The sequence below is a fragment of the Mytilus galloprovincialis genome, chromosome 1 (assembly GCF_965363235.1).
Source record: "Mytilus galloprovincialis chromosome 1, xbMytGall1.hap1.1, whole genome shotgun sequence".
NCBI lineage: Eukaryota > Metazoa > Mollusca > Bivalvia > Mytilida > Mytilidae > Mytilus > Mytilus galloprovincialis.
Window position 1 is genome coordinate 37,245,142 of NC_134838.1, and position 24,230 is coordinate 37,269,371.

At 32.7% G+C, this 24,230-nt stretch overlaps 1 protein-coding gene across 2 annotated transcripts in view; it reads left to right on the top strand.

The window, feature by feature from the left end:
- Positions 1-212: 212 nt before the first annotated feature.
- The window catches only part of LOC143073338 (nucleoporin NDC1-like), a 28,569-nt gene continuing 4,551 nt past the window's right edge, over positions 213-24,230 (top strand). Inside the window, exons 1-11 of one of the 2 annotated variants that reach the window (XM_076248794.1) lie at positions 213-329; positions 5,068-5,188; positions 6,075-6,176; positions 6,685-6,853; positions 9,469-9,592; positions 11,251-11,359; positions 15,491-15,536; positions 18,200-18,332; positions 19,066-19,158; positions 19,909-19,990; positions 23,565-23,711. In XM_076248794.1, coding sequence (XP_076104909.1) covers positions 297-329; positions 5,068-5,188; positions 6,075-6,176; positions 6,685-6,853; positions 9,469-9,592; positions 11,251-11,359; positions 15,491-15,536; positions 18,200-18,332; positions 19,066-19,158; positions 19,909-19,990; positions 23,565-23,711 — 1,159 coding nt within the window. In that variant the 5' untranslated portion in view covers positions 213-296. The remainder of the gene's footprint in view (positions 330-5,067; positions 5,189-6,074; positions 6,177-6,684; positions 6,854-9,468; positions 9,593-11,250; positions 11,360-15,490; positions 15,537-18,199; positions 18,333-19,065; positions 19,159-19,908; positions 19,991-23,564; positions 23,712-24,230) is intronic. The other variant, XM_076248804.1, reaches the window with a different exon arrangement.

Consider the following 24,230-nt stretch of genomic DNA (forward strand, 5'->3'; position numbering starts at 1 on the left):
AACTTTCATTTTCGGAATCAATATATATCGTTACCAGCAAGAGTAAATGCAACCAGTTTCAAATGAAATTTAATCTTTGTTAGAAAATTCATTTGGTTCTAAAAATCACTGTATAAAGGATAAAATGAACTGGTGAATTACTAGAATTTTAATTTCAAAGCATTTAGGGTAGAAAAAGTCTCGCAAACACGTAGACATTTTTCGGGTGGACTATTTTATTAATCATTTCGAGGTAAAGGTCCAAAAGGTTCCAAATGTCTGAATGGCGCCTATTTTGAACACATGAGAAATTTAGTATGGAAACGATAGAATCATGGTTCAAACGAGAGGTTTGACATTAAAATCTCATGATAGTTTACCTTTGTCACAGTTATATAGAATCTACAGATTGCACCCCAAAATCTGACATGAAAAATCCAGCTTCAAAGCAGATCCCTATTTATTATAAAAGAAAATGATGTAACACCCCATCAATCATTGTCTTAATCAAAGAACTCCTGCTTCACAAATAAATATTTAATTATATTAAAGGAATAATAAAGAAATGTGATAAGTTTTTTTTTTTTTAATTATGAGATAACGGTACCGGTCAACTGCTAGTGATGAGAGGGGTTGGACCTTTATCAGGACTTGGGGATTGAGTGTTTTTAAGCTCGGGATTTCTGGATTGATCCTTTCAGGATCCAGGAATTCTTTTTTTAAATTTCAGGTTGTCAGGATTTAAATTTCTTCAAATAGGAGACCTCAGGATTTCATGTTTTTAAGCCCTGGATTTCGGGTTCAGGACCCCTTGATGAATCCGGGTTCTGGTCATTCCAATCATGTTCGCTCCCATTCACGTTCGCCTCCTTTCACATTCGCACCCTACACGTTTGCACCCAAGGCCAAGTTCGGATGGAACTCGAGTTCTGACTAGAGTTCTATATGAACGGTAAATAGTTTTGAAGAGTAAGGTCTCTAGATTACCGGAAGTACAAGGCCCCTACTCTGAATATGTTAACATTCAAATTTGATTGGATTGATGTCATAACATCCAGGACATCGAGTCGATCTCTAGGAACCCTGCCACAACCCAGGGCTCCTTGAGGCCAAAAAAAAAAATAGGTGTGTTTCCGGTCGCCTGACCGACCCTAATTTTTTGGCGCCGACCCTAACTTTTTTTTCCCGGAAAAAAAAAAAAAAAAAAAAATCTGGATTTTTTTCGTTTTTTTCCGGAAACGGTTTTTGTTTAGTATAGCCTTTGAATGGCATCTTTTAAACGTTTGATTTCAAATAAAATTTTAATACAGTAAGCATTTGTGTGATACAGATTGAAGTCAAACAACGGCATGGCTTCTGCTATGGCCATCAGTCAAAGTGTGTTATCAATAACAATCGATGAGTGTCCACACAGGAACGAGAAAAAAAGTATAATAGCCCCATTTTCTAATTCTACCACCTTTATTGATATATTCAATCAGTATCATGACTGGATTAAAGAACAATGAATTTACTGTGACTGGAAAAAACCATGAAATATCTCCCACATTGACAGTTGGGGAAGTTGTGCAGCTTAGGAATAAAATTGACAGTATAACAAGTTTACAATGTTTTGGCATTTACTTCTGACAGTCTTTTCTAATACAAGAGGGAAGCCAAACGTTCAATTTAGGATTAAATTTAATTTTAATATCTGATATTTGCTCAACCATAGCCCCAAAACTCAATTTGTAATTGATTTTCTTTTAAACAGCTAGTATATAATCAAAATTTCAAAGATTTTCACCCATCCCTCTATCATGTTATTAATATTTGGTATTTGTAGAAAAGCTGGCATCAGTTCTGTGAACTAAATTGTCTGAAAGAAACTGATTATAAAACAGGTCTTTGCTGAGACAGACTTTGATGGGCTTTCTGTGTAAGACTATAGCCTGACCCGTACAGATGGCATATCAGTTCTGAAAAGTTTGAAAATTTTATAAGCTGGAAGTCCTGGCCAAGTCTTCTGCAACTTTTGAACATGGACTATTCATATCTTGTATACTTTATACAATGAACTGATGAAAATATTAAACCTGAAAGAATAACAAACTGATTATAAAAATACACAAAAAACAACCGAAGCAGGCCAGTAAAAAAAAAAAAAAAAAAAAATACCTACCTACCGACCCTAATTTTTTGGGGCATGCAACAGGAAACACACCTATTTTTTTTTTTGGCCTGAGTTCTAATGGCGGGAAAGCTATATCCAATCATAGCAGGTGTTATATATGACCATGTCAATCCAATCTACTCTTGATATCCATCCGAACTTAGCCTAAAGTAAGTTTGCACCCTTCACACTTTTGCGCCCAAATTTTATTTAAACCATCATATACTATGAAATACAAATTGTACATTGTATCTTCATAACATTTTTTTGGGGAAAAAAATAATAATGATCAAGTCAAAATTGTATTGGTTTTGTGTTTGATAATTTGTAAATGCGTTTTGGAAAGTGTATTGCTATATATATAATATTTAGCCATCATACTGTCATACTTGTCCAAACACACATGAGATCAAAGGAGACAAGCTTTTAAAAACAATTATCTTCCATGTTTTTTATTTAAAATCTTCAAAGTCTTAGTTGTACCAAGCTAAATAAATGCAGTTATTTACATCAAAGCAAGTTAAAAGACTTAAAACAACAATCATGATTATTAAACTCTAAAAAATAACACCAAATTAGGCTGTGTATAGATACCAATTAGCAGTAATCATACATAATTAATATTTAATAATTAATCATCAAATTAATAAAAAAAAAAAAAAATATATGATAATTCCTTAAATTTTATTCAAGAAAATAAAATTATTTGGTGTATAGTCCAGACCAACCCAAACATCATCGGACCGCAGGTCATGACCTGTAAAAAACTTGAAGGTCCGCCACCATCCTGTGAACTACAGGACCTCCTGTCCTGTACATTTTTTGCAGCATGCAGTATTAAAATTGGGAAAAATGTGTTGCTATATCAAACAAAAAATACGGTTTTCCTCCCGAGATCAATGAAAAGCATTTGTTTTTATATTAATTAGGATCGCGGAAATACCCTAGTCATATATATAGATATATATATGGACAACACAAATAGTAACCCTATCAGAACAAAATAATATAAACAGCAGCCAATGAAATCACGCTTCCATTGACGCGCGGCGAGATTTTCTTGTCAACTATTTTATGCATTCCCTGAAAATCGGCATTTCTAATACGACTTCTTCTTTTTAAAAACATATTATAAGACAATTTTAAGGCTCACTGGCTTGTCCCCTACTGCCTAAACCCTTTCAATTTGAATATTTTGAAAATCTTGTATCTCGATTGTCATGTCCGTTGCGTCAGTTTCCGGCATTTCTTTTTTTCCCAGTTCATTACGCATGCGCCGGAAACACATGTTGTAAACAATAACATGAGTTTCCTCTGTTTTTATGATGGGGCCGTGCCTGGTCAAAAACGGAAGGCCGATGATCCAAGTACAGCACGCCAAAAAAAGTTGAGACATGGAAAGCGTACGGGGAAAAGCGTGGTGTCAGGAAATTTTGTGACAAATGGAGAGAAGGTAGAGATTGGTTGACATTCAACAACAAAAATGAAACTGGCATGACTTGCTCATAATTTGCATTGAGCTGTATAAAAATGGGAACACATCTACACCTTCCAACTTAAAAGGACAGGATGCCTTTCTCAGTACAGGATAGTAGTTTTGGTTTCTTCATTTATCATAGTCAAAGGCACTCAGAATGCAGGATTTTGCATCTTATTTTTCAAAATTTTTCGGGGGGGGCATGCCCCCCAGACCCCCCCCTAGCATGTTCGTAGCGCTTTGCGCTGCTCACCGGTGATAATAAGTAGGTCCTGTAACAGAAATGAAGGTCCTGTAAAAAAAATTTGTTACTGGACCTCATGACCTGTTAAAACAATTTATGTTTGGCTGGGTCTATTATATATATAAAAAAATCTAATAATTCAACTGAAATTCTAATACCAATTTGGAGCGAAGGTGTAGGGTGCGAACGGACTTCAGGGGAGAACATGCAAGGTGCGAAAGTATATTGGGTGCGAACGGACCTGATACCCCCTCCGCCCACCCCTCAGTGATATGAATTCTTAGGTTGGTTTTTAATTTTGTATTTTTGTATTGTAATTGTGCTGCACTCGTTCTATTTGAGCAGTCAAAATGCGTTGACTGTATATTTCTATGTGATCTATAGTCACAACCCTGATATCACTTTTCCTCATGAATATTTAAAAAGTAGACCTAGAACAATATTGGAATATTCATGATGACCTCTTCAACCTGTCCTTGTCACATAATTATTGTTAGCATCATTTTGGGAAAAAAATTAAAGTGCGTCAAAATCTGTAGATTTTCATATCGTCTAAAAGAAAGAGTACATTTTATCGTCATGCACCAAAAATTACTGTTAACGTCATTTGAGAACAATTCTTAACGTTAATCGTCCTGAAAGTTCACCTGTTACTACCGTCATGCTTAGCCACAGGCCCAGCAGCCCAGGCTTGTAAAATTGCTTTCGGTCATGTAAAAATCCTGAACATGCCAACAGAATTTAACAAAATAAATATTAAAATTGAGCTTTAGTCCTGTGGTGAAGATTTAAAAGTTTACAGTGACGACTGATGACACTCAACTAGCTCAGTAAGTGAAATGCTACAGCTGTACATAAACTTACTCAACTGAACAATTGGAGAGCAAAGGCAATACTATAAAGAACATGCATAATGTTTTTACAAAATCACACACCATCTTGTTGCCAAATACATGTACCAAGCAGATATGCTTTATACCCAATCTTACACTTATTAAGCCAACAATCACTCAATCATAATTTAACAGAACTGTACAGAACATTTTTGACAGAAGTCCAGGATTAACAATAATCAATGCATTTACTCATTTTGTGTATGCCTGTTGTTGATTACATATTTTTTATGAAATATTGAGTTCTGTGGTGGCAGCTTTGTGTTGCTATGATACATGTTGTTGGTTTGTTTTTAACAATATTTATTCATTCCATTTTCAGGTGCAGAGTTGGAGAACTGGAGCTAGTATTTGTTGGACAGTGATTTCTCTTCCTGTTTTGTTCACAGTTTATACTATTTTATCACATTTCTACATCTTCTATCCTTTCACATGGATTTCAGGTAAACATATGTATAAATATTATACTCAGGGATCACAACAGGTTATTTAATAGTAGTGGTCCTCCTAACTAGAAATGTCTAGCACCAGCCCTGAATGTCAATCACCATTTTGAATTTTTCATTACCTACATTTTTAAAATTTTAGATTATAGCAGAGAATGTTTCTTCATATATCATTGTATATGAAAGAAGATTGAATTTTGAATGTTAATAAATTTTTTTCCAATTTTCTTTATTGATTATCTTAAGATAGAAACACACATGAACAGATACCAAGTATTCAGTGTATGTATAAATAAATAATTGCAAAAATGTTTAAATTCCTTATTATTTTGTCACAACTTAAATGATTATGAGCTCTAACCCTGAAAATGAAGCTGTGATATTTGATATAAACTGTGCCTGTGTCCATTTAATTTTGATTATCAGTATTATGAACTGATTTTTGTGGCACTTTTATGTATCTTATTTACCAATTATGAGCAACATGTTTTGCTTGTAATCCCCATCCATGCATTCAATTTGTTATCTTTAATGTTATGGAATTGAAACTGAATACTTGAAGATGATGATATCTATTATTTGTATAGTCAAACTACTGGATCTCTAGCCTGTCAACTCTAAGGCTGTGAATTTCTAATCCTGTCAACTCTAAGGCTGTGAATTTCTAATCCTGCACACGGCAGGTGTGCTGGACTCCAATCTTAAATGAATAGGATTTTCAGTTTGCCAACCAGAGGTTGGCGGTTCTGTTCTAGCACTCTGGCTTCCTCCACCAATAAAAACTAACTGCCATGAAATAGCACAATAGTGTTGAAAGTTTAGAAACAACAATCAATTATTTAATCAATTTATTTTTATATGTGTTTTTAAAATTGTTTTTCAGGATCTATTAGTACAGTATTCTCCGCCTCCTTCGTTTTGTTATTGTTGCTTTTGATCCTAGTGATAGTAGTGGTGTGTGTCTTTTCTATATCATCATACACAGGTAAGAATGATGTAATCTCAGGTAGTTAAAGAACAATATACAAATAGTTTTTCTATATAAACTATGATGTTGGGTTATAGAATACTGTCCATTATTTGTTTTCAATTTTAACTGTCTGTAATTGCTCACCTGGTCCCTATTTATATATTACTATGAATGAACTTAAGCACTTCTGAATAAAATGACTAAATTTTGTCTGTAGCTCAACAATTATGAGTTTTAACCCGTGTGCTCTTTTTGGATATGTTGGACACCTACTCCAGTGTTTTGATCCTTTGAACTAAAGTGGGGGTATGCCAAGCAGAACAACATGTGCATTCTTGTTATTTTTGGGCAGGAACATGTGTGGTGTTCCTTCTTGTAGTCATTAAATTTTCTAAGTGAGCTCATCAGCTTTGGATAGAATATACATTTGTACTGTTTAGTGTGTTTATACATCCTATAAGCTGTATTTTTTTTTTTGGAATAAAGTATTATTATATTTGATGCATAGCAAATTATCTTCCAGTGATTCCAGAAGTTCCTGAGACACGTCTTCACAGTTTAATTCAGTTATTGACCCCGCCACGACCTGTACATGGTATTGTATATGTGATAAGTGGTGCCATCTGTACTTGGATTTGTTGCAATGTTTTAGGGGGAAGATATAGTCACCTTTCTGTCCAAATTGCAAGCAGGTTAGTAATAACAACCTTATCATGTGAAAATAAGAAGATCTGGCATCCATCAGAGTTCAAATAACAAAGATAAAAGCAATTGTATGTCACCGTTTGACCTTCATCAATGAGGAAAAACCCATATTATATATAGCCAGCTATAAAAAGCCTCTGTATGAAAAATGTTAAAGGAGTTCAATTAAGAAAACTCACGGCATAATTTAAACAATATAATTTATGAGAAAAAAGAAAACCTACCATATTTTTTTGATATTTAACATTCAAGTTTTTTGTTTTTTAGCTCACCTGGCCCAAAGGGCCAAGTGAGCTTTTCTCATCACTTGTCGTCTGTCGTCCTTCGTCGTTAACTTTTACAAAAATCTTCTTCTCTGAAACTGCTGGGCCAAATCAAACCAAACATGGCCACAATCATCATTGGGGTATCTAGTTTTAAAAATGTGTGGGATGACCCCACCAACCAACCAAGATGGCCGCCATGGCTGAAAATATTAGAATTTAGAAGTAGAAATTGTCAGTTGACCCTTTAAGGTAGCACAATACAAATATTTTGTCACTCCCAATCAGACAACTTTAAACTGATGTAATTCATTTCATCCTTCTTTATATTTTATAAATGAGGTACCAAAAGAAAGAAGAAAGATTAATCTTTCAAATTGTGATAATTTCATTATGAAATAATTATTACATGATTAATTATTATGTAATTAGTTGCTATATTGTGATGTCCACACTTGAATGAATTTAACTTCTTTGTTCTTCATAGCATCCCAAAATATTTTATATATTCTTGTACAACACAGCCTGACCTCCAAAACTGTATCTCAGATTTCCGAAAACATCAATAGAACAAATTTTACACCCAATTGAATTTAGTGGTCTCTTATGAATTGATGTTGCAAACTTCATTGAAGATTTATGAGAGAATGAAATACAATAGGAAAAATCTGAGACACAGTTTTGGAGGTCAAACTGTGTTGTGCAAGAATCTATAAAATATTTTTGGATGCTATGAATAACAAAGAAGCTAAATTCATTCAAGTATAGACATCACAATATGGCAACTAATTACATAGCAATTAATGATGTAATAATTATGTCATAATGAAATTATCACAATTTGAAAGATTAAACCATCTTCTTTCTTTTGGTACCTCATTTATAAAATTTAAAGAAAGATGAGTGGAATTACATCATTTTAAAGATGTCTGATTGGGGATGAAAAATCTTTGTATTGTGCTACCTTAAGAAGTTATTGCCTTTTATAGTAAATTTTTAACAATTTTCATAAATTTTGTAAATTTTTGTAAATTTTTACAAATATTTTCCTCTTCTACTAATGAGCCAAGTTCATTATAAATAGAGATAATTGGAAGTAGCAAGAATGTACAGTAAAGATAATTCAGACACATCACCATCACCAAAACACAATTTTGTCATTAATTTCTCATGTGTCCTTTGTGTAATATGCACATAGACCAAGGTGAGCAACACAGGCTCTTTAGAGCCTCTAGTTTTAAGTTTACCAACCCTCTTAACCAAGGCTTCCAAAACGGTCATATATTCCGGACATTTGTTTAATGTCCGATAAAAGTCCGGCTGGGCAAAGCATGAAACGGTCATATATATACTTTTTAGTTTTCAAGGCTTTTTCGGTCATTTTAACATAATTCACGATCTTTTTGACATAACCTTTTGCCTTTAACATCCACACATTTCCGGTCAAAAAAGTGACATGATGATTAATTACTATCAAAACAATCTCTACTTCAATGCTCCCTAATTTTAATCAAGGCGAATTAGTTGTTGGACAGTTGAAATCTACCTGTTCAGGTAACAGGTGAACTATTTTCAGTACTGGACATTGTATAAATTGATCGGTCTAGATTATTCACAATTATTTTCTTTCATTTCAGCGGTTTGTATCTAATTGATTTAGTCAAAAAGATTCAAATTATAAGAAAGTAGTTTATCCCATGATTTTATGAAAAATTGAAAAAGGTTTTAAATGAAAAATCGTCAGAACTACGATGTCTGAACTAAAACACGTGTGCACAAGTGGGAAATTTAATTATGCATTCTACATGTCTACAAAAATGCTAAAATTATCATTGATACCTGTATCTAACGTTCATTTTAAGTATTTTGTTGAAGAAATAACGTGGAAAGAGCTTCTTCGCTTAGTCAAGCTTTGTAAACGTACACGGATTTTACGTATCCGTTTATGGTCCATGTTTTACCATTGTCAAGTCAACATCCGGTTTGAGAAAAATGTGGTTTTAAAAACCAAAGTAAAGTTTTTGACAATGTCATTTTGCACAATTAAAGAGTCTTGGGCAGATATATGAGCACGCTGATATGCACACTTGGAATGATGCACTGCCAATTTAACAGTTTACATCCGAACATCAAATTCATATCAAAGTAAAGTTTAAATCGTTTTTTTTTAATTTAATGTCAATTATTGGAATGACCATCTGATTACCATAATTGCCTTTTGTGACTAAGTCTTAAGGGATTAAAATCAGGATCAGATTTAAAATGTCCGGCTGGCTCAAATATTTTTTGGAAGCCTTGCTCTTAACTATGTCTATTTATTATGTTTTCTGTATTTACAGTAAGAGTTACATGTTGAATGAGTACCATTTGTTCCTGGTGTTGTATGGAATCTACAGTGGTTTTATGTACCTGATTTTTCATTATGTACACTTTAACAACTATCTACAATTTAGTATTTTACAGGTATGGTAAATTTATCACTTTCAAAACTGTTTAATGGGACAGTCAAATCTGCATAAAAGACCACCTATATTAAGCAAAAAACTGTTATAAGACCATTTAATTTAGGTTCCTCTCTAGTGCATTTCATGTACAGTGAAACCTTTTTTAAGAGACTTCCTAAGTGAGAGCAAGAAAAGGGGTATTTTATTTTTAAATTAATATAGATTCAATCTATAAAATAATGCACTACAAGTGCATTAATGGTTTTATAATATATGTTTTTTCAACATATACCATATTTTTAGCTCACCTGGCTTTTCTCATCACTTTGTTTTCGTCGTCCGTCATCGTCGTTAACTTTTACAAAAATCTTCTCCTCTGAAGCTACTGAGCCAAATTAAACCAAACATGTCCACAATCATCATTGGGTATCTAGTTGTAAAAAATGGGTCCGATGACCCTGCCCGTGAACCAAGATGGCAGACATGGCTAAAAATAGTACATAGAGTAAAATGCAGTTGTTGGCTCATATCTCTAAAACCAAAGCATTTAGGGAAAATCTGACGTGGATAAAATTGTTCAATGAGTTATTGTCCTTTATAGTCAATTTTTAACATTTTTCATAAGTTTTGTAAATTTTTGTAAATTTTTACAAAATATTTTCCATTGTCACTTTTGGGCCAATTTCATTATAGATCAGAGTTCGCGAAAACTTTATTTGACCCGTCAGTCATGGGACCGAGAAAGCAAGATTATTTGTCAGTCCTACAAAATTTTAGCCAGTCCTAAAAAAATCTGTCAGTTTGATCCTAAAATAAAAATAATAACATATTTTATCCAAAAGTAACTTTATTATTATTAGTTTTATTTTTCACAGCCACGGACAATAAGGACCAGTTCTGATCTTCTGATTGTTCAATTAAAGTCATTTTCTCTATCCATTTCATCATCTGAATCATTTTCTCTGTATTTGTTATCTCCATCTAAGATTTCAATCGCCGATTGTTTGCCATGAACAAATTTAGCAGGCCATGTGTAGATCGGCACTTTGGTTTCCATAGGTTTCAGTTTGTTTATAACAGGAAACCAGTACCGGAAATTAGCAGCATTAAACACATATTGGAATTAGTTGCAGTACAACTAATTACTGATAAAAAAGGTACTGCAACGGCCCTTTTTACATTGGTCATCGGGACCGACACTAGCTTTCAATATACTGGTCCGAGCCTCCTTTTGACCGATAGGACCGACAGGACCGACCATTTTGGCGAACTCTGATAGATAGAGATAATTGTAAGCAGCAAGATTGTTCAATAAAGTAAGATCTACAAACATGTCTGTGTCCTTTGTTTAATATGCACATAGACCAAGAGCCTCTATTTTTGTTGATTCATAACTGTGGTTCAAATGTTCAAACATATTTTCAGATCATATTTTTTCCCTGGTATTTTTATTATGGTCCTGCAAAAAAAAAATTTTTCGGGGGAGGGCAATATATATAGCTATACACTTGTCCGTCATTCTGTAACAAACCATTATACACAATTTTGTCTAAATTCCTTCTGATATTGGGGTGATTTTTTGCAGATTTCAAATCTTATTCCATATATATATGATAATTATTTCTAAATAAATAAAACGTATTTTAACTTATTTTATTTATTATACTTGTTTTTCAGCAGAGTAAATTTTTCCAGGTCAGAGGTCAAGTAGTGGATGTACTTTTGACATCAGTACAATGTACATTATGGCAAACAGCTTATTTTTATCCAGGATTCTGGTTACTAGGTAAGGATTAGAGGTTATTTAAATGAATTATTTAACTTTGGACTATGTATGGACTAATGTAAAATATATATATGAAGGTGGTACCCTAAGCTTGTCTCTTAAGAGATGCCAAATTATTATGATATTGTTGGGGATTCCAATTGGCATAAACAAATATGGATATTAAGGATTTGAATACATCAAAAACTTGAAAAATGTCTCATTGTTCATAATTTCATGCTGACAATGATCAAGATGACAGTATTCACATTTAATTCTTTTTTCTTTGACTTGATTTGTACCATGCGAATAATTCTATTTCTGTGTAAAGAATTCTGACAACAAAACAGATAAGACAAACAGCAGATTTAGAAGGAAATCTTACAATGTAACATGGATACTCCTGGAAGAGATTCAACTGCTATAATTCTATGACAGCTATTTCTCTATTATATATATATATATATATATATATATATATATGTAACATACGGCCACCGAAAGCTTTATTTTTGTGAAGCCTAGGTGGTCGTGTGGTCTAACGGGACGGCTACAATGCAGGCGATTTGGTGTCACGATATCTCAGTTGCATGGGTTCAAATCCTGGCGAGGGAAGAACAAAAGATTTGCGAAAACAAATTTACAGATCTTACATTGTTGGGTTGATGTTTAGACGAGTTGTATATACGTAATGTACACAGCAATGTATCACCATCATTGCTGGTGATCCGATGGATATATCTGTTGTAGAGTTGTTACTGACTCAAACGTACTTATAAATATAATTATTTTCTGTGACTATCTTGCATTAATTTGTAGGATCCTTCACTATAGATAATTGAGCTGATTTGTAACAATAACATCTCCATGCCTTATATATCATGTACTGTAGTACGATGCTAGATTAAAACTGATGAGGAAAGGTAACACATGGCCACTGAAAGCTTATTTTTGTGAAGCCCAGGTGGTCGTGTGGTCTAGCGGGACGGCTACAATGCAGGCGATTTGGTGTTACGATATCTCAGTAGCATGGGTTCGAATCCCGGCGAGGGAAAAACAAAAAATTTGCGAAAGCAAATTTACAGATCTAACATTGTTGGGTTGATGTTTAGAGACGAGTTATATATATATATTTTTTTTGATCTTTTGGAAAATGTTGTTTGTGCTGTATTTAGACCCTTCTACAACGAAATTTGTTTTACATGCACACATATAAAAATTGCGGTTTTTATCCAACACAATCATAGGTTTGAATGTAGTTTTCAATTAAGATTCGTTTATATTTTTCGTTTTGGGCTTGTATCATATTTTCCCTCCGGTTTATATGATCCGTTCATCCTATTGACTCTTAAAATTCAAGAGTCTATCTAAAAATGAGGGTACATTTTATATGGTCTTCCAAATACCGTTTCGATCCCTAACATCACTGAAGAGACATTTATTGTCGAAATCCAGATCTGGTGTACAAAAAGATATTGACACCTTATGTTTGTGGCATAACATCGTGGCCACAAGTAAATTGTTTTCTATTTAGTATTAGATTTATATTAAGATCCATTTTGTTACATCTTGTGATCAATTTTATTTGGCAATCGCCAATGGCAGGCAGCAGGGTTAAAGAACATCAGTTGTTCGACCTGTTAGTCAAATGCGTTTTGTTTAAATATACTTTTTCACTTTTTTGGTCTTTTGGAAAATGTTGTTTGTGCTGTATTTAGACCCTTCTACAACAAAATTTGTTTTACATGCACATGTATAAAAATTGCGGTTGTTTTCAATTTAGACTTGTATATATACACACAAGTCTAAATTGAAAACTACGTTCAAACCTATGATTGCGTTGGATAAAAACCGCAATTTATATATATACGAGTCTAAATTGAAAACTACATTCAAACCTATGATTGCGTTGGATAAAAACCGCAATTTTTATACGTGTGCATGTAAAACAAATTTCGTTGTAGAAGGGTCTAAAAACAGCACAAACAACATTTTCCAAAAGACCGAAAAAGTGAAAAAGTATATTTAAACAAAACGCATTTGACTAACAGGTCGAACAACTGATGTTCTTTAACCCTGTTGACTGCCATTGGCGATTGCCAAATAAAATTGATCACAAGATGTAACAAAATGGATCTTAATATAAATTTAATACTAAACAGAAAAAGATTTAATGTTATGCCACAAACATACGGTGTCAATATTTTTTTTTTTTTTTTTTTAATACACCAGATCCGAATTTCGACAATAAATGTCTCTTCAGTGATGTTACGGATCGAAACGGTATTTGGAAGGCCATATAAAAAGTACCCTCATTTTTGTCGAGCCTTCGACTTTAGTCGAAAAAGCGAGACTAAGCGATCCTACATTCCGTCGTCGTCGTCGTCGGCGGCGTCCACAAATAATCACTCTGTGGTTAAAGTTTTTGAAATTTTAATAACTTTCTTAAACTATACTGAATTTCTACCAAACTTTGACAGAAGCTTGTTTATGATCATAAGAAAGTATCCAGAAGTAAATTTTGTAAAAATAAAATTCCATTTTTTCCATATTTTACTTATAAATGGACTTAGTTTTTCTGCGAGGAAACATTACATTCACTCTGTGGTTAAAGTTTTTAAAATTTTAATAACTTTCATAAACTATCCTTGATTTGTACCAAACTTGGACAGAAGCTTGTTTATGATCATAAGATAGTATCAAGAAGAAAATTTTGTAAAAATAAATTTCCACTTTTCCGTATTTTACTTATAAATGGACTTAGTTTTTTTGCCAGAAACAAAACATTAACTCGGTGGTTTAAGTTTTTAAAATTTTTATAATGTTCTTAAACTATCCTGGATTTCTACCAAACTTAGACAAAAGCTTGTTTCTGATCATAAGATATTATTCAGAAGTAAATTTTGTAAAAAAAAAAATCACTTTTTCCGTATTTTACTTATAAATGGACTTAGTTTTTCTTCTAGTTAACATTACATACAGTCTGCAGTTAAAGTTTATAAGACATTTATTAGATTCATAAACTATCCTCGATTTTAACAAACTTGGAAGCTTTTTTCAATCAAAAGACAGTATCGAGAGGGAAGCGAGACACTGGGTTCCGTGGAACCCTTACAAATTTTTAGATAGACTCTTGAATTTTAAGAGTCAATATAGGATCAACGGATCATATAAACAGGAGGGAAAATAGGATACAAGCCCAAACGAAAAAATATAAACAAGTCTAAATTGAAAACTACATTCAAACCTATGATTGTGTTGGATAAAAACCGCAATTTTTATACGTGTGCATGTAAAACAAATTTCGTTGTAGAAGGGTCTAAAAACAGCACAAACAACATTTTCCAAAAGACCAAAAAAGTGAAAAAGCATATTTAAAAAAAACTCATTTGACTAACAGGTCGAACAACTGATGTTCTTTAATCCTGCTGACTGCCATTGGCGATTGCCAAATAAAATTGATCACAAGATGTAACAAAATGGATCTTAATATAAATTTAATACTAAACAGAAAAAAATTTAATGTTATGCCACAAACATACGGTGTCAATATTTTTTTTTTTTTTTTTTTTTTCTATATGTATATTAAATGACTGAATAAATAGTCAACGATTAATCTTACAGTGCGATGGATCATGTAATATGATTCTGTACACTACAAAATGTAACATATAACAAGTCAAAAAGGGTACAACATCACCATTAAATAACTATAAAATGAACAAATTTTAGATATTTCGGATAACAAATATCCTTCTTCGGTAATTGCACGATGTCAAATGAATCATGTCAATATATTCAAATTGATATACTATCAAAATCTTGAAAGTTTATACAATTTAAGCGGACACCACAGACCCTGGTACAATTTTAAAATTTCCAGACACGGCGCTAAAATTACAAACATATGCCAAATAAAAATAGTTATTTGCAATGTGAACTGGCACAACTCTAAATTTCCAAAGGTTGTGACAGTTTAGATGTTATAACATGTAATATATATCTATGAAGCTTTTTGTTCTCAACAGAAATCAAATTTCAGTTTATAAAACATGTGCCATACACTCCTATAGTCCTGTGGATTCATCCAATGTTCCTCAGAATACTTGTAACTTGTTCATTTGAAAAAAAATGTGTTTTCTTCGTTTTCAGGACAGGTTCCAAAAGATTGGATAGTCCACAATTTGTCACTCCTAAGGTAATAATAAAACTTTGTCATGTCAGTTGATGAAATATAGATCGATCCTGCCATTGCATCCACTTGATACAGTTAAATTTTCAAGTTTTCAACGCCTCTTGCCTAGCATTTTATGTATTTAAGATTTTAGTGTTGAGAGTGGAGAAATACAATTGCATGCCGCAAAAATCCAACAGGTTATTGTGAACATAGATTTTTATACGACCGCAAAATTTGAAAAATTTTTCGTCGTATATTGCTATCACGTTGGCGTCGGCGTCGTCGTCGTCGTCGTCGTCGTCGTCCGGCGTCCGAATACTTTTAGTTTTCGCACTCTAACTTTAGTAAAAGTGAATGGAAATCTATGAAATTTTAACACAAGGTTTATGACCACAAAAGGAAGGTTGGTATTGATTTTGGGAGTTTTGGTCCCAACATTTTAGGAATTAGGGGCCAAAAAGGGCCCAAATAAGCATTTTCTTGGTTTTCGCACTATAACTTTAGTTTAAGATAATAGAAATCTATGAAATTTTGACACAAGGTTTATGACCACAAAAGAACGGTTGGGATTGATTTTGGGAGTTTAGGTTTCAACAGTTTAGGAATTAGGGGCCAAAAAAGGGCCCAAATAAGCATTATTCTTAGTTTTCGCACAATAACTTTAGTTTAAGTAAATAGAAATCAATGAAATTTAAACACAATGTTAATGACTACAAAAGGAAGGTTGGTATTGATTTTGGGAGTTTAGGTCCCAACAGTTTAGGAATTAGGGGCCAAAAAGGGACCCAAATAAGCATTTTTCTTGGTTTTCGCACCATAATGTTAGTATAAGTAAATAGAAATCTATGAAATTTAAACACAAGGTTTATGACCATAAAAGGAAGGTTGGTATTGATTTTGGGAGTTTTGGTCCCAACAGAATAAGGGGCCCAAAGGGTCCAAAATTAAACTTTGTTTGATTTCATCAAAATTGAATAATTGGGGTTCTTTGATATGCCGAATCTAACTGTCATGACTGTGTATGTAGATTCTTAACTTTTGGTCCCGTTTTCAAATTGGTCTACATTAAGGTCCAAAGGGTCCAAAATTAAACTTAGTTTGATTTTGACAAAAAATGAATCAGTTAGGTTCTTTGATATGCTGAATCTAAAAATGTACTTAGATTCTTGATTATTGGCCCAGTTTTCAAGTTGGTCCAAATCGGGGTCCAAAATTAAACTTTGTTTGATTTCATCAAAAATCGAATAAATGGGGTTCTTTGATATACCAAATCTAACTGTGTATGTAGATTCTTCATTTTTGGTCCTGTTTTCAAATTGGTCTACACTAAAGTCCAAAGGGTCCAAAATAAAACTTAGTCTGATTTCAACAAAAATTGAAATCTTGGGGTTCTTTGATATGCTGAATCCAAAAATGTACTTAGATTTTTTATTATGGGCCCAGTTTTCAAGTTGGTCCAAATCAGGATCTAAAATTATTATATTAAGTGTTGTGCAATAGCAAGTCTTTTCAATTGCACAGTATTGCGCAATGGCAAGAAATATCTAATTGCACAATATTGTGAAATAGCAAATTTTTTTTTAATTAGAGTTATCTTTCTTTGTCCAGAATAGTAAGCAAGAAATATCTAATTGCAAAATATTGTGCAATAGCAAGATTTTTTTTTAATTGGAGTTATCTTTCTTTGTCCAGAATCAACTTAAATCTTTGTTATATACAATATACAATGTATATTCACTTTTTACTTCCAACTGATAAATTATAATAAATAACATTCAGTGATAACAAGCAGTTTTTTTTACATCTTAATATTTTATGATGTATTTAAATGAGTAGTTATTGTTGCAAACTCCATTAGAAATTTTAATTGAGATTAGTTTTGGAATAAGGGAAAGGGGGATGTGATTAAAAAAATTGGGTTCAATTTTTCTCATTTGAAATTTCATAAATAAAAACGAAAATTTCTTCAAACATTTTTATGCCCCACCTACGATAGTAGAGGGGCATTATGTTTTCTGGTCTGTGCGTCCGTCCGTCCGACCGTCTGTCCGTTCGTTCGTCCGTCCGTTCGTCCGTCCGTCTGTCTGTCCCGCTTCAGGTTAAAGTTTTTGGTCAAGGTAGTTTTTGATGAAGTTTAAGTCCAATCGATTTCAAACTTAGTACACATGTCCCCTATGATATGATCTTTCTAATTTTAATGCCAAATTAGAGTTTTTACCCCAATTTCACGGTCCACTGAACATGGAAAATGATAGTGCGAGTGGGGCATTCGTGTACTGAGGACACATTCTTGTTTTGAGAGGATTAATATTCAACAGCATAGTGAATTGCTCTAAGAGAAAACAAAAATTTTAAGTTCATTAGAACACATTCATTCTGTGTCAGAAACCTATGCTGTGTCAACTATTTAATCACAATCCAAATTTAGAGCTGAATCCAGCTTGAATGTTGTGTCCATACTTGCCCCAACCGTTCAGGGTTCAACCTCTGCGGTCGTATAAAGCTACGCCCTGCGGAGCATCTGGTTTACTTTTTTGTCACTTGATATGTTTGTAACATAAATATTAAGGTACATATGTTTGCTGTTTTATTCATAGTTTAGGAAATGAATAATGGAATAGTCTATAGAATTAATATTTTGAAGAAAAGTGGTTGAAATGGTTTTTTTTCTTTCTATTTTATAGATCTGAACAATCAGTAGACACTTTTTATGGATTACTGGATATCGGACTATGTTATCAGACAGTATTACTAGGAATATTCCTACATTTTATGTGGAGTTACAGTGCTTTGTTGTATAGGGTGTATTCCACAGAGGTACAGTATATATTTTTATGCTCCATCTAGAGGCATTTAGTTTCTCAGTCTGTGTGTCCGTTCCTTTGTCGTACTGTTCATCAGTCCACCCGTCTGTCCCACTTCAGATTAAAGTTTTTGGTCAAGGTAGTTTTTAATGAAGTTGAAGTCCAATCAACTTGAAACTTAGTACACATTTTCTCTATGAAAATATCTTTCTAATTTTATTGCAAAATTAAAGAGTTTTACAAATTTCATGGTCACCAGAACAGGGAAAATGATAGTGCGAGTGGGGCATCTGTGTACCATGGACATATTCTTGTTATCAGATATTATTACTAGCAATATTCCTACATTTCTGCTGATTTATGGTATGATTGTCAAAGACCATAGGCTGTTAACAACTACAGAATGATGTATGGTACATATATTATAAACTTAAATTTCTTGTCTGTATAGAATTTGTTGCTTATGTTGATTAAAATTTTTGAACAACCTATGTAGTTTAGGTGCAGGTAAGGAGATTTACAGCTACCAAACTGTTGAGGCTTTTGGCTACATGTTGAAGACATGATTGGAGCCTCTTTGTGGAAGGGATTAGATAATATGTTGTTCAAGTCTTAATGTTTTCCTTAATTTACAAGAGTTTTATGTTTCTGCATATCACCACATGCGTGTGAATTATTACCATTTATTCTTTGGAAAATGTTCTCATATTATTATGAACTAATAAATTTTTGTTTATCTTTTTCAGCATCATACATTTCCTATAGAAAGTGCTTTTGACAATACTGCAAACAGATGTTTGATAGATGCTATGACATGTCAAAAAGATAACCTTGTTAAGGTGAGGTTTACAAAATTCTTAAATTTAGATAACAATTTAAAAGAAAAAATGAAAAGTTTGTAGTGGATTAGAATAAATATTGATTTGCAATGAGATTTAAGTGTAAAACACTGCATGGTTAAAATGTAACTTCAAGACCTATACATGTAGCTTGTGGTATAATTCAAGAGAAAGTGAGAACTAAGTTGGGCTTAGGTATTACATTATTGAAATTGGAGCAGAAATTATTTACCATATGTATTTACAATATACAGATTGCATGAAAATAGTTGAATGTATTCTAGTAAATGTCCAAATTAGCTTTTTGAAATCTATTAACATGATTAAAAAGGATGAAAGAAAGAAATTGCTCATATATATACATGTATATATCATGGAAACTCAGGTACATGTAAATTTTACTTGAAACCCATCGCAAGCTAGACAAAAGCAGCTATTACTCTGAAAGTATTATTGCTTATATTGGGATACCAGTTTTAGAAGAATTTCAAGGTTCCTGAAACCAAGATTTACTGGTCCGAACAAAATGTTTATATATCTTCGATCAAGTCAGAAAATATTATCTTAAAACAGTAAAATTAAAATCCTCATTCACAAATCAAGTAGTTGATACACACAAAGAAAATGAATTCCATTATATGTTAATTTGTATGCTGTACAATTTTAACTGGATTGTTTCTATATGTTATATTTAACAGTTAGTGTCTATTAGTAATATTTAACAGTAGAGGTTATATCTTTTTTTTTTAGTATCTTGGATTCTTAGATCTGAGTTGGCTTTCAAAAAATTCAATAGAAAGAAGAGCTCAAGTCTTCAGTCTTAGTCAGCCAGGTAATTATAAAATATCAAGTAACTACAGAAGTTTATTGACTAGATCAAGGTCGTTATTACTTAATTTATTGTTATTATCCTTATGACAGTACCCTAGGTGCCATAGCATGTCCTCTTTAAATTGTAATCCTGCAGCATATCCCTAATTTGGTGTTGTTATCAGGGTTTTCCATTCATTTTGGCCTAACAGGCCAAAATGAATAAGTAGGCGGTCACCGGAAAGAAGGGGGGTCCGGGTGGGCTTGCCCCCCCGAAAAATTTTTGAAATCTAGATTCAAAATCCTGGCATCTGGTGAATTTTAAGACAATATTTCATGCTTGTCAAATTGACATACTACCAGCAGAACTTTTTTTTCTAAAAAATTTTGTCTGCACAATTTTAAGAGTTTGAATACTGCTATAATGTAAACATTGACAAAATTGAGCATACTGTTCAAATTCTGTATTGGATACAGCAATTTTATTTATTAGAAATTTTAATTATAGATAGGATGCACACTTTATTCTATATAATCATGTCTTTTAAGCTTTTGTTTTGAAATAATTTTGTAATATATTTAAGGTCAAATCCAAAACTAAACATGCTGTTGAAAAAAAAAAAACTTTTTCAAGTCATCCATGCATAACTAAAACAAACAAAATTGGATCTGAAATTAAGTCACACTTTTCATCTCTTCCTATCACACATTGTTTTTGAGTGCATTGAAATGGTTCCAAAGATACATGTAGTATTGGCCCTATTGGCAAGAATTCATAATGAAAATTACCATAAAAAAGGATAAAAAATATTTTAAAAAAGTATGAAGCCAAATGTTAATGATCACAAGAAGTAACATTTATAGTTTTGCTTTATTTCAAAATTAGGGTTTTAATTTTACATCTATATTTAATGCCACTCAATTGATGTTTTCTAACTACTAAGTCTTAGTGTCATGATTACATGTATTCTTGTTACGTGTGACTTAATTTTTCAAAATTGAATTATATTTTTAATTCTGTCTGACAGCAAATTTGATTTGTAAATATTCCTTTATCGTAGGAAATTTTCCGTATTTGCTTGAAGTATTCAGGCCTTTTGGGTCATATCAAATCAGGAGACAAATAATGTATTCCATGTCTCCCAATTTAGAGACATCTCTAGATCTGGAGGCTGTCTCCCGATCGGGGAATATTGACTAGCTGTCGAATCTTCGATCCAGCGTAGTGCATTTGATCCAAATTGACAATTATGTCATCGATTCATTCGCGACTATTAATAAAACACAACAGAACAAATTGAAAAATAATGCATGCAAACGTTATAAATTGTTTTATCATAAAAATCCACCCCTTTGTGTCGCTTAGCGGGGAAAAAAATCTGTGATGGAACGTTTCATGGTCAACAGTTCAACAAATGAAAGTTTTTAACGACCTTGACATTGCATGACTTGCATATATAGTCGATATCTCTCGGGATTTTTCAAATAAGTCTCTTTCGATGGATAACGGCCATGTGTTCCGATAGAAATACAAACCGGAACTCTCAAACGTAAATAAAACCTCTAGATAATAATAAAGTTACGACGCATAGAATAGTCGTATAAGTAAAATATGCACCTATTTTTTTTTTTGACTGATGACGATTGAACCGGCCAAATAACTGTTTGAAACGGTCAATTTGGCCAGCGGCCGGTTCTTGTGGAAAACACTGTGTTATACCCCACGTAACAAAGTTGCAGAGGTTATAATGTTTTTGACCCGTCCGTCCGTTCTTAAGTTCTGTTTCTTGTCATCACAACTCCTCTCAAATCACACAATAGAATTTCATAAAAACTGTTTAGATGATAAGGATATAATATGTAGATGTGCATATCGACAGAAAATTACAATTCATTGTTTTTCTAGGAGTTGTGCCCCTTTGAACTTATGCGCTTTAATGTACTACTACAACAGTTTGTCATCGCAACTCCTCTGAAACCACACAACAGAATTTCATGAAACTATGTAGATAATAAGGACATACTATGTAGATGTGCATATCGACGGGAAATTACGATTCAAATTTTTTTCCAGGAGTTACGCCCCTTTGAACTTATTCTTTAATGTACTACTGCAACAATTCGTCATCCCAACTTCTCTGAAACCATACAACAGAATTTCATGAAACTTTGTAGATAATAAGGACATACTATATAGATGTGCATATTGACAGTAAATTATGATTCAATTTAATTTTTTCTAGGAGTTACGCTCCTTTGAACTTATATGCTTCAATGTACATCTGCAACAGTTTGTCATCGCAACTCCTCTGAAACCACACAACAGAATTTCATGAAACTTTGTAGATAATAAGGACATACTATGTAGATGTGCATATTGATAGGAAATTATGATTCAAATTTTTTTTTCTTGTACAATTTTTAACCGGATTTTTGTGTCAAAAATGTCGGTTATTGATTTGGGGATGTACGGCGGGCGGGCGGCAACCAAATGTTGTCCGTGCATTTACTCATGAAGCGTTCAACCAAACCTTTTAAAATTTTAATATGTTGTTACTGACAACAAAATGGAGGTCAAGTTCAATAATGACGATTTTGACTTTTACCGTTCAGGAGTTACAGTTCTTGAAAGTTTAAAAAATGTTGTGTCCATGCATTTACTCATGAACCGTTCAACCAAACCTTTTTAAATTTTAATATGTTGTTACTGACAACATAACGGAGGTCAAGTTCAATAATGACGATTTTTACTTTTACCGTTCAGGAGTTACGGTTCTTGAAAGTTTAAAAAATGTCGTGTCCGTGCATTTACTCATGAACCAGTCAACCAAACCTTTTAAAATTTTAATATGTTGTTACTGACAATAAAATGGAAGTCAAGTTCAATAATGACGCTTTTGACTTTTACTGTTCAGGAGTTACGGTTCTTGAAAGTTTAAAAAATGTTGTGTCCGTGCATTTACTCATGAACCGTTCAACCAAACCTTTTAAAATTTCCTATTAGGAGTTTTGGTTCTTGTAATATTGATAAATGCCAGAACACAAATAAATGTTAAAGAATCCGGTTTACTGTCATTTTGACAGCTCTTGTCTTTTCTTACACTTATTTTTAAAAATTTCTCCAATGAAAATATGGGGATGTGGGGTATGTGAGCACACTCACTAAGGTTCTTTAATTATAACTAATTTCACATTCTGTGTTTTTATCATAAAAACCGTACATACCCAAGGTATCCACTTAAGGGATTCTATCGTACTGTAGATTTACCAGGAGTTGGTTTACTGTCGTTTGTAAAAATATATTTGTGTTAGACAAATCATAACAAAAATGAATGGTACCTTAAATAAACAGAAAACCAGTCGACATCAGGTTGCAATAAGCTTTCCCTCTCTATTTGGGGATATGTGAGATTGCTCACTCAATTTTTTTTTATAATTGTTAATTGTAAACTGAGATATTTGTTTGTTCACAATAGTTCACTAGTATGTTATCATGATGTTTAAGCAAATTATTTCCTTTGGTCAACAGGTTATTTTGCTATCAAGATAATATGTCATTTCTAAAGAGTTTTGGTAATATGTATATGTTTTTTTAGGAGGGCATCCTCACAATTGGAATAAACTAAGCACATCCTGTTTAACAGAAATAGATGCTCTCAACCAGAAAGTACAGGAAGAAAACTGGAAAGTATTTGTAAATGTTCCTGTCAGACAGACAGAAAAACCTACACCAGTTACTGTTGGTTAGTACTTGTGAATTTCCTGTCTGACATTATCGATTGGTAAAATTTATTGATTAATATTTATACAGTATCAGTTTCAGAATAGATGTTGAAAAAAAAAGTTACTCTTCTGAAAATGCGAACACAATATAAAAAAAAAGAAGGTATTTTGCCAGAAAATTAATATGTAAAATAAAATGAGTTTCTTCAAACAAACAAAAACAAATGAAGTTTATTCACTACTTACCTTAACACATTTTTATGGACTGTTATGTTAAAAATCGTCTAGACATTTTTGAAAAAGAACTGTTAAGGTCCAGAATAGGTCCTAAATAGTCTTTGTAAAAGTCAATCGAATAAAGCTGAAGTTGACAATGTTTTTTCATGGAGTTATGATCTGCTCTATCACCCTCTCAGCTATGTGTTATTTTATTTATTATACTGAATTTCTGTTATTGTCTTTTAAATTCTAAACTAAAAGTAATAAACTATGATCATGTACATTAGAAACTCCAAATTTTATAAAGCACAAATGATCAA